Here is a 19518-nt window from a genome sequence, read left to right on the forward strand (position 1 = left end):
TTGTACTTCAAATCCAATACTAATTTAGGGCTAGGGAATACAGGAAGCTTGTTAAACCGAAAGAATTGTTAAAATTGGTTGAAATACTTCCTAGATACAGGTAGTCAAATTTTCCTTAATTTTAAAATCAAAGACAATTTTTTTTTGTTGTAAAAAAATCTAAAAACCTTCTTTCAAAAATTGAATGTTTTCTTGGAGCTTGTAAAAAAGATTAATTTTATTATAATTTCGATCCATTTTATTTTTTAATATTGCAAAATTTGAAGACTTTTGGAAAACTGGTTTGACTCATTTTTTTTTTTTTACTTTGAGTTGAGTTACAAAATTTCCCGTGAAAGTTCACCAATTGAAATCAACTGAATTTTAATTTCTGAAACATTTACTAAAAAAAATCTGTCGCTGTCAAACATTCATTCAGAATTTTTTAGGAGAAAGTTTGAGATCTTGTGGGTTTCTGAACTTCTTTGAATTACTCCTGTGAATCATATCCTTGATATACTCAGCAATGTTTAACTCTTTGTTAGAAAAGCATCGCTGGCTTAACTTTTTAAATGAGCTAACAGCAATGAAACCTGTACTTGCTAAACGGATAGGCCGAATTCCTTTGAGAATCTTTAATGCAGTACTGAATTTGTTTGAAAATGAACTTCGTCGTGCACCTATTTCCGAAAAAAATTATAGATTCTGTTGAAGGCCTTGTTGAAGGCCTTTAATTGACTAAAGTCTCTTCCGGAACCAGACGTTATTGAAGATTTAAATTATAAAACATTGGCTTCGGGTAAAATGGACCAAGACCTTTTTATTAATATGTAAATCAATTTGAAAAGTAGTTTTTATGTAGGGTTGCCAATTTTTTTAAGAAGGAATAGAGTATATTTGATTTCAGAGACGAAAAAAAGAGTACATTTGAAAAAAGAAGAGTACCATTTATTTCAAGTCCTGAAAATGAATTTTTTTTGCTTCTTACAGTACATAACAATTTTTTGTGTTTTTTTTTAAATATGTGTATTGTGTATGACTAAACGTTCAAATTCTAAATTCATATACATTAAGAGCTCATTTTTGATCAATTTCAACGAAGCCCTATTCCTCTCCTCTCGCCATTTCATATTCAAGACCGAAAATACTCTCTCAGTGAATGCTAAAGTGGCAAGAACAGATAGAATATGGCTTACAATTTTTGCAGTTATCAATATAATTCATCGAAATAAAAATATACAGGGTGTCCCAAAAGTAATGGTTCAAACGAAATATGCTGATAGGCCAACTTTAGGGCTCTCAGAATTTGGTAACTTGTTCATCCCAAATCTTTACGGTTTTCGATTTAATGCAGTTTTTGTGAAATTTCGATAAATCCCGACTTTGCAACAGTATTTTGCTTCCTCCGCTCATAATTGATTTTTGTTTTTTACAATTCTTTCACTAAAACATTACCTAATAATAAGATATAATTAATTAATCAAAATATTTTTTATTTCATTCGCCATTTTGCTGCAAATGAATTAACAGTTCCATGTTTTATGAAAACTCAATTTCTCACTTTTATTTCAGAGCAACACCCTGAAAAAAATTTGTATGGTGTGACCCTGGTTTATTATTTTGAAAAATTGGCGTGTTATTGCAGTTTTCAAAAATGTATAAAAGTTTCCAAAGTTAAAGTTAGAACTTAAGATATAACAATTTAAAAGCAACAAAACAGGGTCTTTCAGAGAAAAATAACAAAGAAAAATAAACAAATTTTGTCGACTGTTGTTTGTTTATTTCTTTTTGAATAAAAGCCTCGATTTTTGTTTGTTATTTTGCTCTGAAAACCTCTGTTTTTTTGCATTCAAATTGTAATATCTTTCGTTCTAATTTCAGCTTTGGAAACTTTTATACATTTTTGAAATCTGCAATAACACGGCAAGTTTTCAAAATAATAAACCAGGGTCACACCATACAAATTTTTTTCAGGGTGTTGCTCTGAAATAAAAGTGAGAAATTGAGTTTTCATAAAACATGGAACTGTTAATTCATTTGCAGCAAAATGGCGAATGAAATAAAAAATATTTTGATTAATTAATTATATCTTATCATTAGGTAATGTTTTAGTGAAAGAATTGTAAAAAACAAAAATCAATTATGAGCGGAGGAAGCAAAATACTGTTGCAAAGTCGGGATTTATCGAAATTTCACAAAAACTGCATTAAATCGAAAACCGTAAGAATTAGGGATGAACAAGTTACCAAATTCTGGGAGCCCTAAAGTTGGCCTATCAGCATATTTCGTTTGATCCATTACTTTTGGGACACCCTGTATAAGAAGGTTAACTCAATTTTAAATACCTTGATATTTTACAAGAAAAAATCTAATATTTTGAGGTCTTAAACAAAACAAAGTAAAATAGAGAACAAAATTTGAATTAAAAAAAAATTAAAATTTTTGTAAAAAAAAATAAATTTTAAGTTTGACTAAACACAAAACAAATAGGTCGTACTAAAACAACGAAAAAAATTAAAGTGTTTTGTACCCTCTAAATTACAATTGTTCAAATTTGGAAATTATAAGGTCGAATATTTTAAGCCTCGTTTTTTTTTTCATTCAATTCTATCTTTAGAAATATGAAAGTTATCCACCAATTTGTAAACGTTAAGATGCTTATGTTTATGTGGTGGTACACTGAGCCTTAAGTAAAAAAAAGAGTATTTTGACGTACTCTATCAGAATTATAGATTATAGAGTACACATACGTGAAATAGAGTACAATACTCTTTTTTAGAGTACGGTTGGCAACCCTATTTTTAGGATAAAAAAACGTCTTGAATTTTTTTTTGTACAAAATTTTTACAACTTCAAAAACTATTCTTTTAAATAAATATTTGTTTTCAAAAGTGGATTCTTAATTATAGTTGGAAAACGATTTTATTTTAAGTTCAAATTCATTTTGCGAATTGTTTATGAAAAAAAAAACGAACAGTTGGAGCACATACAAATACAAGTATCTACAAAGCATGAGAATTCTAACCAACTCATGCGTTTTATTTTCTCAAAATTTGCATTTATCATTGTCAATTTTACTTTTGATAAGCAAGATATATGCACCTGAAGGCATAATAGAGCTACTAGAGGGAAAGTATAGGATTCGTAAAAAATTATACAATATTTGATAACAAAGGTTGACAAAGAAAAGAGAGAACCCGATAAATGTACTTAAGGGGGGAAATCCCTCTGGATGACGAGTTTTTCAAGATTTTTTTTTGGAAAATTGAAAGCATTAATTAAAATTTGGAAAAATACATGATATTATTGACATCATGAAGTGTTAAAACAATTTTTTTGAAGTAATAAAAAAACAAAATGGCGGCTCTACAGCCGTTTAAAGTTGATGCCTCGCGTTTGCGCCGTGCAATGCCTAAAAGAATAATTTTTTTCCATTAAAATATATTTATACGCACTGCATGAACCTAAATTTAGCAAAAAAAAAGTGTAAAATAAAAATTAGAGACCAAAAAAACGAAAAAACACAATGTTTTTTTATAAACAAATTGTAAAAAAAATATTTTTTATGAAAATTATATTGACCAATGAGTTAACGAGTAATTTGCACTTTATTTCAAGTCGATAGCTTCATTAGTTTTTGAGTTACGTTGCACGGCGCGGCGCGGAAAAAAACGTGTTTCAAGAAAAATTCGTCTTAAGTTTTTATTTTTTACTGTGCTAGGCTCGGAACGCTTGGGTTTCAGGACTATCTGGAGACTTTTTAAGCTTCATTTAAGGCTAAGACCACTAAAATAGTTTCTTCGGTTGATAAATCATTTTTTTAGGCAAAAAACTTATAATGCAAAAATAAAAAATTCCAGAGGGTTTTCCCCCCTTAAATTTGACATTCATTTTTGAAGTTCAGGTGATTGAAATTAATCTAGCCCAAGATATATTGATATTTTTTATTTAACCAATTCTGGAGAAAAGGCTTAAATTAGGAGGTGATTTCAAAGAAATAAGTTCCTAAATTTGTATTAGGTATTAAACTCCTCCTTTAGTTTCACTTTTCCGATATCAGGGGACAGTCAGACACTAAAAAAAAAAAAAAAAGTATATAAAAAGGTAAAATATTTTAAGCAAATACGTACGACTTATTTTGTACATTTTTGCTTTTGTGATATGTACCTTAAGTATTTTCCTGCATATCGAGTATTTTCCTTCAATAAAATTGAGGATGAGTCAATTGCTATTTATTTTTATTACTTTGCTTCGCTATAGAGCATAACATATTTATTGAAGCATTGTATGCAAATGTCGTTTATTTTTATTTTCATTTTCATTTGATATCTGGTAGATATTTCAAATAAATATTTTTATTAGAATATTATTTGAAACGGCCATCTTGAACAAAAAATAAGTGATTAAAAATCCTTTATTTTGTATACCCCATTTTTATAACATCTTTAAAACCTCGTGTTTAAGTAAATTTCAGTAAATTTGTTCAAAGTGTTAACTACCTTGTTCAAACTTATTCTTACACTTTTTTACATCACTAGCTTAGCTATAGTAAATTCACTCGACCATATAAAATTTTATTAAGTTGTATTCTAAATGAATAAATCTTTTTATATAAATAAATTTTCTTTTACTAACAACAGGACACATTCTGCAAATAGTGCCTATAGTTGTTCAACAACATTCATAAACAAACAACATTGACCTTTAACCTCATGACAAACATTTATAGGATCAAAGAGAATCCTCTATTCGTGTCGACTTTTCCTTTATTTAGGAACACAGACACACACAAACATTTTCTGTTTGACTAGAAAATTTGAAAGGATATGCTCAACATTCACTGGTAGGTTAAGAAATCAAAAAGCCGTTAAGGAATAATTTTATTGTATGAAAAAAGGGGTGGTGTCTTGTTTCTGTTGATGAAAACATTTCCTTACCGAAGGCTAAATTAAGTACCTACAAACAACTAACTGAATGTTCTAACCTTTTATATACAATGTAGTGTAGTGACAGCAGCATTTTGGAAATGGGTTAGGTTACTATTATTATTATTATAAGCATTTGTGTATGTTAAATATAATTTATGGAAGGGTTTTGTGTTTCTGTAGGAAATGTTTGAAATTATAGTTTACTTCCGAATTGTTATTTTAAAAAGAAAAAAAAAAAAAACGTGATATTACTTCAAAAAATTCGCACTTATTGTAAAAGTTGCTTAAAGTACTAAAGCTTATTTTAAAATGTCATAAAAGAATATTTTAATTTTATAATAAACTACTTGAGTTTTTACTCAAAAAAGACTATAAAAAATAAAAAGACTAAAAATATAAAATATATGCTGTATATCTTCTTGTGTAACAAAACATTTTAATAAATTTTTTATTTATTTTTTTATTTTTTTTTCAATTTTTTTTTAACAAAGTCTGGTATGTCAATAAAAAAATATTAGTCAGCTAATAAAACAGAATTGAAAAATATAATTTATTGATTTGTTTTCAAAAACTTAATTAAAAAAACCAAAAAAAAATATATATATATTTTTTTAATCCAAAACTTATTTTTTTGAAAATTGTTCTTAATTTTAATTTTAGGCCACCAAAAAGATTTTGTACAAACAAATTTGTTGAAATCGGTTTGGTATCTTACGAGAAAGTCAGGCATCAAGAAAACCGTTAATAACGGTCCAAAATATTTGTTGTTCTTTTTAAAAGTAGGACCTTTTTCTTATTTAAGTACTCGTATATGTATGTATGTATTTTTTTTTTTCAATCAAAACCATTAGAGCCGTTTACGAAAAAAGTTTTTCAAAATGCATTTTTTTCGGCAAGGGTATCTAACTACCTTCAAATTTTTTCAAAGATCAGAAATAAATAAATTTGTAATTTTGTTACTTAAAGGCCTGTTCACTGTGAACTCATATCTGTAAACCAAAACTTATTTCGAAACTTTAAATGGTTTTTTTTGGGCAAAAAATGAAGATTAACCCCTTCATTTTTTCTCGAAAATAAAAAAAAAAAAAAAACATTTAAACTACCTACATCAAAAAAAAATATTAAATATTAAAATATTAATATTAAAATATTAATTTTCTTTGCACTTTATTGTTCTGGCGTTCTCCCCATTACTCCTTCTCAAATTTTTAAATCGATTTATGCCAAATCTTTTTGATGATACGAAAAAAAAAAATTCCACTTAAAACGAACATTTTGTGCCAAGGGTTAAGAACTCTGTATAGTTACTGCTAAAGAAGATAGAGATTCACAAAATCTCCAAAAATCGTGTTTTTAAGTTTTTACATTGAAATTGTAAAAAGCACATTAAACTTTAAAAACTGCAATGTTGTAAAGATAAAATAAGAATTAACCTTTTTCCCACTTCTGAAATGATTTCGACTTCTGCTTATCGTTGTTTATATGTCATTTTTAACTATTATTTTTTTTGGAATTCCCGAATTCAACCAAAATGACAGATAAAAAACAATTATTTTACTTTATTTTTAAATATATGTTTTAAGATTTTTTAAACATTTCAACCTTGGAATTCACAAACCAAAGGTTAGAAAATCATTTTATTTCATAGAAGAATTATTTGAAATAGAAATAGAATACCAACTAAAAAATCTGAAAAAATTAAGCTTATTTGAAACAACAAGTCACTCAAATCTCAAAGTACAAATAAAAATAGTTTTGAGTAATTTATCTCCTTCTTAATAAATCACTTTGGAATTTAAGTATTTAAGGTACAACTTCCTAAATATTTATAATTTCTGAGTTTTGGACCAAAAGTGTTTAATTAATTGTTCATGTCGTGCAAAACAAACTTGTAACTGGCAATAAATTATCTTTGAATTAGGTGAACTCCTTAAACTAGTTTTATATTTCCTCCTATCAAATATACATTTGATCACCTTATAATCTCATTCGATATAATTCATTAATCTTCATCTCAATTTTTTTTTCCTTTTCAGTTCTGAATGTGGCTGCCGGGAAAGCTCCAATGCAAATATCAACAGAAGGATCAGGCATACCACAAAAAGCAATCGATGGCTCTACATCCGCATTTTTCAGTGCGGAAACGTGTTCGCTTACAAAATCAGAGCGCTCCCCGTGGTGGTACGTGAACCTGCTTGAACCGTACATGGTGCAGCTTGTTCGCCTAGATTTCGGAAAGTCATGTTGTGGTAAGTTTTCTATAGAAAAATTGAACATCTTAGTTGAGATTGACCAAACGGAATAGTAAATATAATTTTTTTTTTCAAATTATTTTACCTGAACTATAAACTAAAAATAAATAATAAATAAGTACATAGTGGGATCATGGTGCTTATAAACTAGCTCCCATGGCAGTGCTGCGAAAAGTCTCTGCCTATACGAAGTGAAAGTAACAGGCAATTGAATAATAATTCAATGACTTTCGTGGTGTTGGGCATAAGTGAAAGCAGTCCTACGACAACAACTTATTCGCAGATTTTTTCCTTCCATTCGCTCCCAAAGGTCTCTCGGGGGAAAATTGGTTCTCCATGGCATCGTCATATAAAGAAAAATGGCTCTGTTTGTTTAAAAAAAAAAGTCCCAGAGTTGGGTTGCTTGTTGCTGATGATGTTGTTGTTGATGGTGATGTTGGTTGGTACCTGATGGGGCGGTGCAACTTGATTACGCACTTTGGGGCTATGTCGTTCGAATGAAACATTTATTCAATTTTTCTTTTTTTTTTTTTGTGTATTTATTTACCCAAATCCCATTAACTGCCAGACATGCATAGATTTATGTTCCTTTTTTCCAATCGATTTCCTAGGAAGTAGTGGTATTGGTGTGGTTAAGTTCGATGATGGGGAGTTCGATTTCATACATATTTTGCCTTTTATCCCTCTCGTGCTCATTTGGTGAATTCAGAGTCTTTTTTTTTCTGGTAATTAAATTGTGGCATTTAATTGAAGTTTTTCCTCATAATATGAGAAAAGGCAAAAATGAGAATGATACAATATGTGTTTAATGTGGCTGGCTAATAGAAAGGGAATATTGTGTGTTTTTTTTTTTTTTTTGTTTCTTTTTAAAGCTTGAGCTGGTGGCACAATCAAAAGCGATTAAGTAACACGGAAATCACAATATTCGCCTCTTTTATTGCAACCGTAAAAATGGAGACACCATCTTGCTAAGTTGTCGTTAAATTTTATGATAGATCATGATGGTGTCACGTGAACTTTAATTTTAGTTATTTTTTTTTCTGCAAAATTGGACAGAAAAGGTGTTAAATTTTATGTAATTTTGTATTATGATGGATTGAATGTAGGTTTGTTGGATTTTATATATTTTGTTGATAAATTATAAACATGTTTTGGGATAGTAAACCGATACAACCTTGTCGTAATTAAGACCTTCAGATTTTATCAACAAGAAATTAGTTGAAATTAAAAAAATAAATCTGTTTTTGCTATTGCACTTAATTAAATAAGATAATAACAAAAGAAAAATAGAAATGTTTGGGTCAGATTAATTAGTTTAAAAGTTACCAAAAATTTTAATAACAGATGATAATTAAAAAGTAAAGCTGTTTGCTTTGCATTTTTTTTTTTTTTTTTTTTTTTGTTTTTAGCACGAATCCATTTCCGTTGTCAACGTTATTTTGGCTTGTCATTGTGACTTTGTAATAAAAAAGAGACCAAACACATTATACATATTTTTTTGTTTTTAAATTCAGAAAGATAATTTAAATTTTTTTGACAAAAAGTGCAATCAATCAGGGTTTTGACATTACAAATATAATAAATGTTCATTCTAGTGTACCTACATATAAAAATTGTTGTAAAGTGACAGTTTTACCACATTTTTCAACTTAAATTTTTGAAAATTTCCCACAGTCTCTGGCATGTAAATTTCCAACTGCGTTTAAATTGAATTACATAGTTTTGTATAGTATAAACAATAGGTTGTAAGGTTTGAAGTTCTGAATTAACTCATAATATGTTTTTTAAATCAAGATTGCTGCTCAGCTCTTTCGTTTCTTTATTCATTTTAGGCAAAATAGACTTTGTTTTCAAAATGAAGTTTTTTTTTAATGGAAAGTTTGTATGAAGGCATAAAACGCAATGATAATTATATAAAAAAGTGATTTTTATTGGTTACAATGGCTACATGTTCTGAAAGTAGCAAATTTAAGTTCTTAACCCTAGAAGGTTAACCTTTGTTGATTCGGAGAATGTTTTTTATTTTATTATTTTTGGTATTATTAGTGGTATTCCTGTAACAATCAAGAGAATATAAAACCAAATATTCAAAAAATAAAAAAAGCTATTCAGCATTGACATGAATTAGTTAATAATTTTTCCTAAAGGTAAGAAATTCAGCAATATGGCGACGCAAACAACATGTTGCTACAGAGGAACGGCTGCATCATGTTTCACAGGACTGACGTAATGAACCCTTAAATTTATATTATATATTTAAACTTTATCCAAGTTAGGGTTGTAGAGATCATCGATTTAATCAAGTTTGCTGCTCAGCTTTTTCGTTTTAATCAGCCAACTTAAGATAAAATTGCTTTAAATAATATGTTAGTAATTCCGACTCAATCGTAGAATTTTTTTTATTGAATATATTTAATTTAACTCAGGATTCTAAAAAAAATATTTCTTCTTTAGGATGGTCTTATTTATCAATATTATTGGTAAGGAGTTAATTGATTTCTATTCGCCCAAATCGGAAATCGGATCTACATTGTTTGGCAGCCAAAATTTTGAGATTTTTAACTGACATAACTTTCTTGTGCAGCTATCTAACTAAAATAGTTCATCCATGACAATGGCTCATATGCAAATCTCACTTTTCAGTACATTTTCTTGAAATCTTTTTCATTTTCTTAAGAAAGATCTCTAGAAAATGTACTCAAAAGTGAGATAGAGCTTAAGCTCATTCTTTTTGCATATGAGCCAATATCTAAGCCTTGGTTGGCTAATGCTACCGGCCAAAATTGAAACTCCCCCTTTAAATCTAAAAAAATAAAGCCTGAGCATCTAAAGAAATTCCTTTTTTATTGCTAGCATTTCCTAAAAGTGAATAATTAAAAACAAATTTTAAAGTAATTGCTTAAGCGATCAGCTACTTAGCAAAATAATAAAGTTGCTTGAGCGAATACACTGAGGGAAAAAAACAACTTAAAATTAACGAAAACCACGTTGATTCAACTATTTTTCGGAATGATTTTGCGTTGAAGACGAAAATTTTAAAATCAAAGTAGAACATCGTTAGTTTAAAGTGGTTTACCATTATAAAACATCTTTAAATTAAAGTTGTTTCAACTTAAAAAAAAAGCATCACTTTATTGAAAAAAAAAGAAAAAATGGGCATCCGCTGGGGATCGAACCTACAACTCTTGGGTTACTAGGCGAATGCTTTGCTTGCTATCTCACTGTTGAAACTTTGAGTAATAAAATGCAACAAAAGCTGAAGTCCGACAAAAATAAAAAAAATGTTACGTTGTTTCAATTTTATTTTGAAGAAGTTTCATGTTAATTTTTTAAACATTAAATCAACGTTGAACATTTTAAATTTTACTTTGCGTTTTTTCCCTCAGTGTAGTAGTAGCTCTTAAATCCAATATGTTTCGATTAGGACACGTGGATTCTTACAATTTTGTGTCCATCTAAACGAAGAGTTTAATTGTTAAAATAAAAGAAAATTTAAATCTTAAAAACCAATCTTCACTTGAAAAATTACGAAAAATAATTTAAAAAATCGTAAAAAAAAATATTTTGTATTACATTTATTAAGCTTTGTCTTTGCTTTTGAATCAATTTTTGTACTTTGTTTTTTATTTCAGATAACAAACCGGCTACTATTGTTGTGCGCGTTGGTAACAATCGTCCTGATTTGGGCACAAATCCCATCTGCAACCGTTTCACCGGACCACTTGAAGAAGGTCAACCCCTATTTCTACCATGCAATCCACCAATGCCCGGTGCATTTGTATCAGTACATTTAGAAAATAGCACACCCAATCAGTTGTCAATTTGTGAAGCCTTCGTCTACACAGATCAAGCACTTCCCATCGAACGTTGTCCAACATTCCGCGATCAACCACCAGGTGCTTTGGCATCATACAATGGAAAATGTTACATTTTCTACAATCGTCAACCATTGAATTTCCTCGATGCCTTATCCTTCTGTCGATCAAGAGGTGGAACTTTGATAAGTGAGAGTAATCCAGCATTACAAGGCTTCATAAGTTGGGAACTTTGGCGTAGACACCGAAGCGATGTCAGTTCACAATATTGGATGGGTGCTATTCGTGATTCAGAGGACCGAAATATGTGGAAATGGACTGATGGCGAAGAAGTTACTGTATCATTCTGGAATCATCCTGGTGGCGATGAAGATTGTGCTCGATTTGATGGTTCAAAGGGATGGCTATGGAGTGATACCAATTGCAATACTCTACTTAACTTTATCTGTCAACATCAACCAAAAACTTGTGGTCGTCCAGAACAACCACCAAACTCAACAATGGTCACTCCAAATGGATTTGAAGTCGATGCACAAGTCGAGTACACATGTGACAGCAATCATTTATTGGTTGGTCCAGCTACAAGGACCTGTCTGGAAACTGGCTTCTACAATGAATTTCCACCCGTTTGTAAATGTAAGCAGGACAGACTTTTTCTGGTTCTGTTCCGCTAATTGCTTTGTTTTTGTTTTGTAGATATCGAATGTGGACTTCCAGCATCCATTCCACATGGTTCATACGATCTGATAAATGGCACAGTTGGATATCTAAGTTTGGTCAAATATGAATGTCAAGAAGGTTATGAAATGCTTGGTAGAGCTTTGTTAACCTGCGACTTTGATGAACGCTGGAATGGACCTCCACCTCGATGTGAAAGTAAGTCTTTTCGAACCTTTTTAAAAATATCTATTCTTCAATAAATCATTTCAGTTGTTGAGTGTGACACACTTCCTGGTAATTACTACAACACAATCATTTCGGCACCAAATGGAACATTCTTCGGATCAAAGGCTGAAATATCCTGTCCACCTGGATATCGTCTAGAAGGTCCTAGATTTATAACTTGCTTGGCAACTGGACAATGGAGCAGTGCATTGCCTCGTTGCATGAAGATCGAAACTTCAAGTACAATTCCTGTGACTTCGTCAACTACTACCTTCAGACCGAAGACTACCACTGCTTCCCGAAGACCAACAAGACCCACAATATCTACCACACTTTCTATTAGCTCAACACCAATTGTCGAAATTAATGGTGAACGTAAGTTTACTTGAATTTTCTGTACTCTCAAATTCTTATCGTATCTTCTCTTCTAGATGACACTGACGATGAAGATGTAACATTTGTTGTACCCGGAACAGTACGAGAAGAATTCCCACCAAAAAGAATTCTACGTCCAGTTGTTGTCTCCAAGAATAGAATACCATCATCATCTGCTGCACCAAAGCCTTCAACAACGACAACAACTTCCACAGCATTGCCACCATTTAGCACAGCTGGACCTACAATACCTACAAAAGTCCGTCCATTACCACCGCTATATGAAACAACAACCCCGCGAAACACTCAGAATATTATCCTCAATGCCCATCCACAGGACAATGAAATATCAGATAGCGTCAATATTCAACAGAATCAATCGCCAAATGTTAACGTTCCATTCTCTGTGGAAAATTCCGAACGTAAAGAAGGAAAAGAAGCTAAACTTAATCTTGGTGCTATTGTTGCTTTGGGTGCATTCGGTGGATTTGTATTCCTAGCAGCAGTGATAACAACAATTATCATACTCGTGAGGAGGTAAGTTCAAATACTAAAAAAAAACTGCATGTACTATTTGATAAGAGCTTTTGAAATGTGTTAAATTCAGATTTAAGGCGGGTAGCATGTTCTAATAAAAGATTCGGCACGTTTTGGGGGGCTAGAATAATTTGTGATTTACAATTGCTTCACTTTTTTTTAATTCAATTATGATCAAAATGCAAGCATGATAAAAAAGAGGTTGTCTGTAAAGCCGGTTTACGGATGATGATTTTACGTGATAACGTCATCGTTTAAAATGATTAAATTGAAGCTAAAATTTTTTCAAACAATCATAATTTACAGAAAAAGCTAAAAAAAATACCTTTTTTATTTTTTCATTATATCAATTTTTTATTTTAAAAGCTTACAAAAAAATTATGCAATTTAAAAGCCAAGTATTTCTTTTTAAGAATAAAACAACTTTCAAATGTTTACAATGCGCAAAAAGTATAAAAATAATTTATTGAAAACAATCATTTTCATCAAAAAAAGCAAAAAAAAATATGAATTTTTATCTTCTCACGTCATTAATTCCATTTTTTTCACTAACAACTTATTAATAAATTGTATACCATCTGAAAGCTCAAAATATGTATATCGATCAGGTGTATGAGACAACTACAAAGCTAGAATTTTTTGAACTCGATCAAATTTCATTAAAAAAAGCAAAAAAAACATTTATTTTTATGTTCTCAGGCTATGGAATCAATTTTTTTGTTTGACAACCTATAAAAAATATATACCATGAGAAAGCTAATTCTTTCACCTTTCATATGACTCTTCAATCATATTCCTGAAATGCCTACAAGAGGAGTAAGAGTTTTTTTAAAGTCAACCATGTCGAAATTCCAGACTGAGATTACGCCACACTGGTGGCTGTTCAGGGGGCAACTACAGATCTCCACTGGTGTTTTGAGGTTTTTCGCAAGTTTCTTGATTTAACATTGTGTAGCTTGTAGTTAGTCTACCGTTATGTGTTATATACCAAATAAAAGGTAATTGTATCAGGATGCTCATAAAAGTTTAATAAAATTTCTATCTGCTCTTGGTTAAAAGTTATAACCTGTTGAATTCTAAAATTCTATTTTACCGTTATCTCAAAATATTGTTTACGCAAATGATTGAAACTTAGCACACATTTAGTCGATGAAATTCGGTTAAAAACGGTCAAAAAACGTGTTTTTTAAAAACTTGTTTCTTCCGTTATTCAGTCAAAACTCACTAAAAGATTCCAATAAACCAAAACCTGCATGTGCTATAAGTTTAAGATTTTTTGAACTTTCCAAAAAAAGCTAAAAATCAAAAACTACCCAAAAATACCCCTAAAAAACAAGGTGTTTTTCAAAAATTCATATTTCGAAACGCATAGTGTTGGAAAAAAATCTGTATCAGACGCCTACTTTGTTTTTCCCTCTTCTTTCACCTGGCACCTTTAGAATTGTCAAAAAAAATTTTCCCTACCCAAAATCATCATTTTGTCATAGCCCCAACACGTGTACAACGTTCAAACAAAACGTTGTAGCTAAGTTTCAAAATTTTTAAGAATTTTTTCTTAAATGCAGTTATTCTTATATTAGCCTCATCTATCTATAGCTAAAAAAATCCACTCTCTACATCTTCGCGTTTAGATTTTAGTCCAAATTTCATCTTTCCGTTTTACCCCTGTTTACCCTATTAAATGACGGAATTTTAAAAAATCCTTTATGTGGATTAAGCTTTTGGTTATTATCTTTCAAATAAGCTATAGAAAATTTTTGTATCTCTAATAGTTTATTTTTAATCGAATTTTTTGCCGCGAGAGTTGAACGTTAGAAAATGGCTTCACTTTTTTGTTATGGCTGCCATGGTTCATCGATTTATAAGACGTTTTCACGTCAAAAGTACAACTAACACAGCAGAAAAAAATTTATCGCCTTAAAAAAACTGTTTTCCAAATGAATATTTAATGCCTGATAAAGCGTTATGATGTTATGAAATGAAATTAATAAGTGTATTTTTATTCTGTATGTTACTTTGACTTAAAAATTCAAGAAAAATGAAAAAGAACTTAACTTAAGTAAGCCCTAAAAAGAGTATATAATAACTCTCATCGGCTTATAACTTATTTAATACCTCGAAAATCATTTAATTTTCTTTTTCTAATCTGCTCACAAAGTTGGTGGGATCTAAACTGAAATATACATAGCCTTAAAGTTAAACAAGGAGTAAAACATTTTGTAGGTTGGTCGTATCCTTTTGTGTGGTATTTAATTGGACTTTGGAATTAAATATTAATATTTGATTAACAATCTACCACAGTATACCTTTCCTTCTCTTTGAAACATTAACTCTTAAGGCTAATGACGAGATTTAAGGAGATAAGATTATGCTTTACTGAGTCAAATTTTAAACCGCTAAGCCGGAAAATGGTTTAGTTTCATTATAATAATTATTATTTTTTTTTAAACTGAACTATTTTAGGTGTCCATATATGCGTTTTGTTAATGGCTGACTCGTTTGTTAGTACAGTGCATTTATTATGTTCATATATGGGTGACCCAGCAGTTTGTACCGCCCCCAAATGTTTTTTGCTCATTCGATAGAGAAAACCAAACCCCTGAATTTTCGCACTTGTGAAATTCACCTTTTCGCCGCCATATTTAATTTTATTTTATTAAATATCTCGATTTCTAAAAGTTGGTTACACAAAAAAACACAGACAGTTAAAAATCGCGTCTTTTATGTTACGAACTCTTTTCCGATACTCTGAATATTTAAAAAGTTACAAGCCAAAAATAAAATAAAAAAATACCCTCTTTTATCTCTATCTTAATTTTTTTTTCAACGAAATACTAAATTTTTAAATGCTAAGTGAGTATTTTATAGCCTTGTGTTACAGGACAAAAAACCAAGACGTGCAATTTATTATTTTTCAGTTTTTACATTTGGTAGAAAATGGGTATTTTTTTAAGATAAAAAGTATTAATAATTGCACATTTTGTCCCTTTTCGACTTTTATGACAAATGGAACGTTTATGCAATAGTTTTCAGATGTATACTACACGAATAATTTATCTCCTCGTACCCAAAATTATTTTATAGAGTGCCTTAGTTTTTGGTTCCTTTGTCAAATGTAACGTCACTATTACCAAATTTCAGTAAGTACACTTGTTTTGTAAAAATTTGCTTATAATCCCAAGAGCAAACTTTTTGTCAAGATTCATGAGTGTAACAATTTATTTTTATTAGTTGACTTTATGTACTATTTTGCTGTACTAAAATTCAATTTCCTTCAAAATAGCTTTTACGATTTCGATACAAAAATTCAAAAATTATATTTTTTTTACGTTCCTTTTGATAAAAAAAAAATTGTTTTTGAAAACTACTATCGACGATACTTTCTATAGAACCGATATTTTTAATTCCTGAATTTTCTTGCAAAGAAGTAGTTTTGTATTGATTTAAATCAGAATTGAATTTATTAAAAAGATAATTTTCTCAAAAAATTTAAAAAATATTTGTTGAGTAATTCGTTTTTATTAATTAACTATTATCCAAGTGATTGTTTTCTGCCTTGTTTCCCAATTGGATGTAATTTGAGGACAATTTAAAATTACATATACCTACCTATAATGCATTCAAAAAATTGGAGCTGACTAAACATGTTATCCAGTCAAAATAATAGTAATGTTAGATTTTGTTTCTAGGCCAATAAAACCAAACAAAAATTTGGAAAAAAAAAAAATAGCTACCGGAATTTTGATGTATTTCGAGATTCAAAATATTTTTCGTCTTTAAATCTAAAAATATTGATCTACAAACCACTGTTTTTTGCACTTGAATAAGGCTATTTTTAAAAAAGATCGAAAAATCCTAAGAAAACTCAGATTTTCTTGTTGATCCTTTTCATTTTGTACAGTGTAGCTTTGAACAAAAAAGTGAATTATTCAAATCCACTATTAATGCCACATTTTCTACTGAAACAATATGCATAAAGGTGATATATTCTCAATGAAAATATTAAACCAATCTAAATGTTAGTTTTTTTTTATTATTTATGTTCGCATGCTTTGGATGCAATTTGTATGTCATGTTTCAAAATAAAACCAACAAAACAATTTATTTGAATGCATAAACTAATTTAAATATTTTTCTTTAACCAATCTCTGTTCTTTTTTTTGTTTGTCTTGTGTTAAGTGATTAATATTTATGTTTTTCTATTTGATTAAAAAAATGTACAAAAAAAAAAAAATCACCATCTAATGCCTGTGTATATTATATCGAATCTAGCTCACCTAATGGCTCGCATCATCGCAAATGTCAGCGTCTTGAAATACAAAATTCTCGCGTCAGAACGGGCTACCTTAGTTCGGCCATATATGATAGAAATACACCGACGCTTCTGTACAATGTCCTTGCGTTGCCATTCCACGATCAAAAGCTCGGTAAACGTGATTTTAGTACATTTGGACGGGCTGCATATAGTAACCGAGCGGGATATTTTAGCAATCCTCCGCCCTTATGAAGTGAGGTTGATTCCACCATTAGTTGCCATACACTCAAAACGTGCCATTCAAATAAAATGTAAGATTAAAATAATAAAACAAAAAAAAAACAAAACAAAAATAAACAAATTATTTTGCTGCCTGATGCATCTGACACGAGACACACACTCACTCACACAAAACTTTTATAGATGCACCGATGAAAATATCACGTTTTGTTCTACCACCCACCTCCACACTCTTAACTTGCACCACAAATATTTTTGTTCTATGATTTTTTTTTTCTTGGGATTTATTTTAGATATTTTTAGAATTATTTTTATTTCCTGAAAAACTTCTTCCCTCGCATAAACAAAACATTGAAGATAAATCACATTATCTATATCTTTTCAGAAACCGTACAACTCACCACTATCGTCATAGGGCTTCGCCAGATTGTAATACTGTAGCTTCATTTGACAGCTCCACTTCAGGCTCAAGAAATGGATTAAATAGGTGGGATATTGCCTCAAAAAAGTCTTGAAATTCCTTTTAAAACTTTAATTTTCTAATTTTAGATATTATCGTCAAGCGTGGGAAAACCTACACGAGTCTGCATCGAAAAATAGTTCACATAATGCTTTAAGGAAAAAGACTTTGCAGGAGAACCACGAACCGCCTAGTCAAGGCCGATCACGGGATAATATGCGAGAAAATATTCAAAGGTCTCGTGAGAATTTAGACAGGTAATATAAAAAAGCTTTAACAAAAGTCCTTACAAAAATAACTTTGATTCTTCATAACAAAGGGTTGGACGAGACTACGGCTTGAGGGATAATTCAGAGCTGGTTGTTTCTGATGTCTGCATAAAAGGTAGTTTTTTTATTTTAATTTTTAATAAAAATAAAAAAAAATTACTTTTTCTTTTTCAATAAAGGTGAAAAGAAACGCCACCATCATCACCATCATAAGAGCAGCAGTCGAGGTGGCGAATACCGTGAACAATCGGCCAATGCAAGACGAGACCATCGACACAGTGGCGGACATTATTGACCAACCATGGTCATTACCATTAATGTAGAACAAGAACATAAAATCATAAAAATGCAATAAATAAAAAAAACCAATATTTTTAGTCTTAAATTTAATTAATTTCATGTAGAAAATTAAACAACAACAAAAACAAAAAAACAGAAAATCAAAAAAATTCATTGATCACAATTAATAATATTTATTCATTTTTCAATATTTATAATAAACATTTATATTTTTTATAATTATTATAATTTATAAAAAAAAAAAAAAAACAAAAAATTTTATTTATTTTTTAACAAAAATTTAAAAAACAAAAAATAATTTTACTGTTCACAAAAAAAAAAACATTTGGCACTGTTGTTTGTGTTGTGTTGGTTATTATAGAAAATGAGTCCGTAACCTATGAATATCTTGGCCTATTTTAAGAATATTATCTGTATCTTTAAGATATTGTTAAACTTAAAATGGGTCGACGTAATCATAGGCCTACCAAAAAAAACTTTTGGTGGAATTTAAAATAAAGTCAACTTAGAAAAAAAAATGTAAAAAAAAAAACAAAAAATTGTTAAACAAAATTTAAAATTTATTTAATTTTTTTCAATAATAAGAGAAAAAGTTAGTGGATTAACACGGTTTTATAATATATATGTGCCATTAATGGCAACATTAAATTTTTTTTTATATATAATTTTTTAAAATATGAATTTATTAAGATTAATAACGTGTTTTAAATTATTATTACAAAAACAAAACAAAAAAATAAATAAATAAAAATTATACAAAATTTGTTGGCTATAGATTAAGGAATAAAATATACGAGTATATATTAGAAAATTAAAATGTAAATAATTATTTTCTTTAAATGATTAGAAATAAAAAATAATTATTTAATAACAAAAAATATCATACCGGCTTTTTTTATTTAAATTGTAAATGTCCATTCAAAGTATTTAGAATAAGTAAGTATTTAGAATACTTTACCAGATCACGGTTTTCCTGATTTTATTCTGAATTGGATTAATCAGTTTGTCATCTTTACGAAAAGTTTATGCAAGGAAATAATTGATGTATCCTATGGAGTTCGGAGTGCCAGGAGGAAGCCATATTGGACCACCTTTATTTATTCTTTTTCTGAATGACATTTCTATGGACATTTCGTATCGTAAATTTGTCTGATAAGCTGACGATTTCAAATTATTTTACGGTTTTTTTTTTTTTTATTTTTGACATTTGACAATTTTATATC

The 19518-nt window shown here is 29.6% G+C and overlaps 1 protein-coding gene across 1 annotated transcript in view; it reads left to right on the forward strand.

Annotated features, from left to right (window-relative positions):
• LOC129912188 (uncharacterized) overlaps positions 1–18435 on the forward strand; it is a 90669-nt gene extending 72234 nt beyond the window's left edge. The window contains exons 3-11 of the mRNA XM_055990333.1: positions 6944–7156; positions 10792–11610; positions 11671–11850; positions 11905–12234; positions 12291–12771; positions 17652–17753; positions 17816–17983; positions 18046–18110; positions 18175–18435. Of these exons, the coding sequence (XP_055846308.1) occupies positions 6944–7156; positions 10792–11610; positions 11671–11850; positions 11905–12234; positions 12291–12771; positions 17652–17753; positions 17816–17983; positions 18046–18110; positions 18175–18290 (2474 nt within the window). The 3' untranslated portion in view covers positions 18291–18435. The remainder of the gene's footprint in view (positions 1–6943; positions 7157–10791; positions 11611–11670; positions 11851–11904; positions 12235–12290; positions 12772–17651; positions 17754–17815; positions 17984–18045; positions 18111–18174) is intronic.
• Positions 18436–19518: the final 1083 nt, after the last annotated feature.

Source organism: Episyrphus balteatus, chromosome 2, assembly GCF_945859705.1.
Source record: "Episyrphus balteatus chromosome 2, idEpiBalt1.1, whole genome shotgun sequence".
Taxonomy (NCBI): domain Eukaryota; kingdom Metazoa; phylum Arthropoda; class Insecta; order Diptera; family Syrphidae; genus Episyrphus; species Episyrphus balteatus.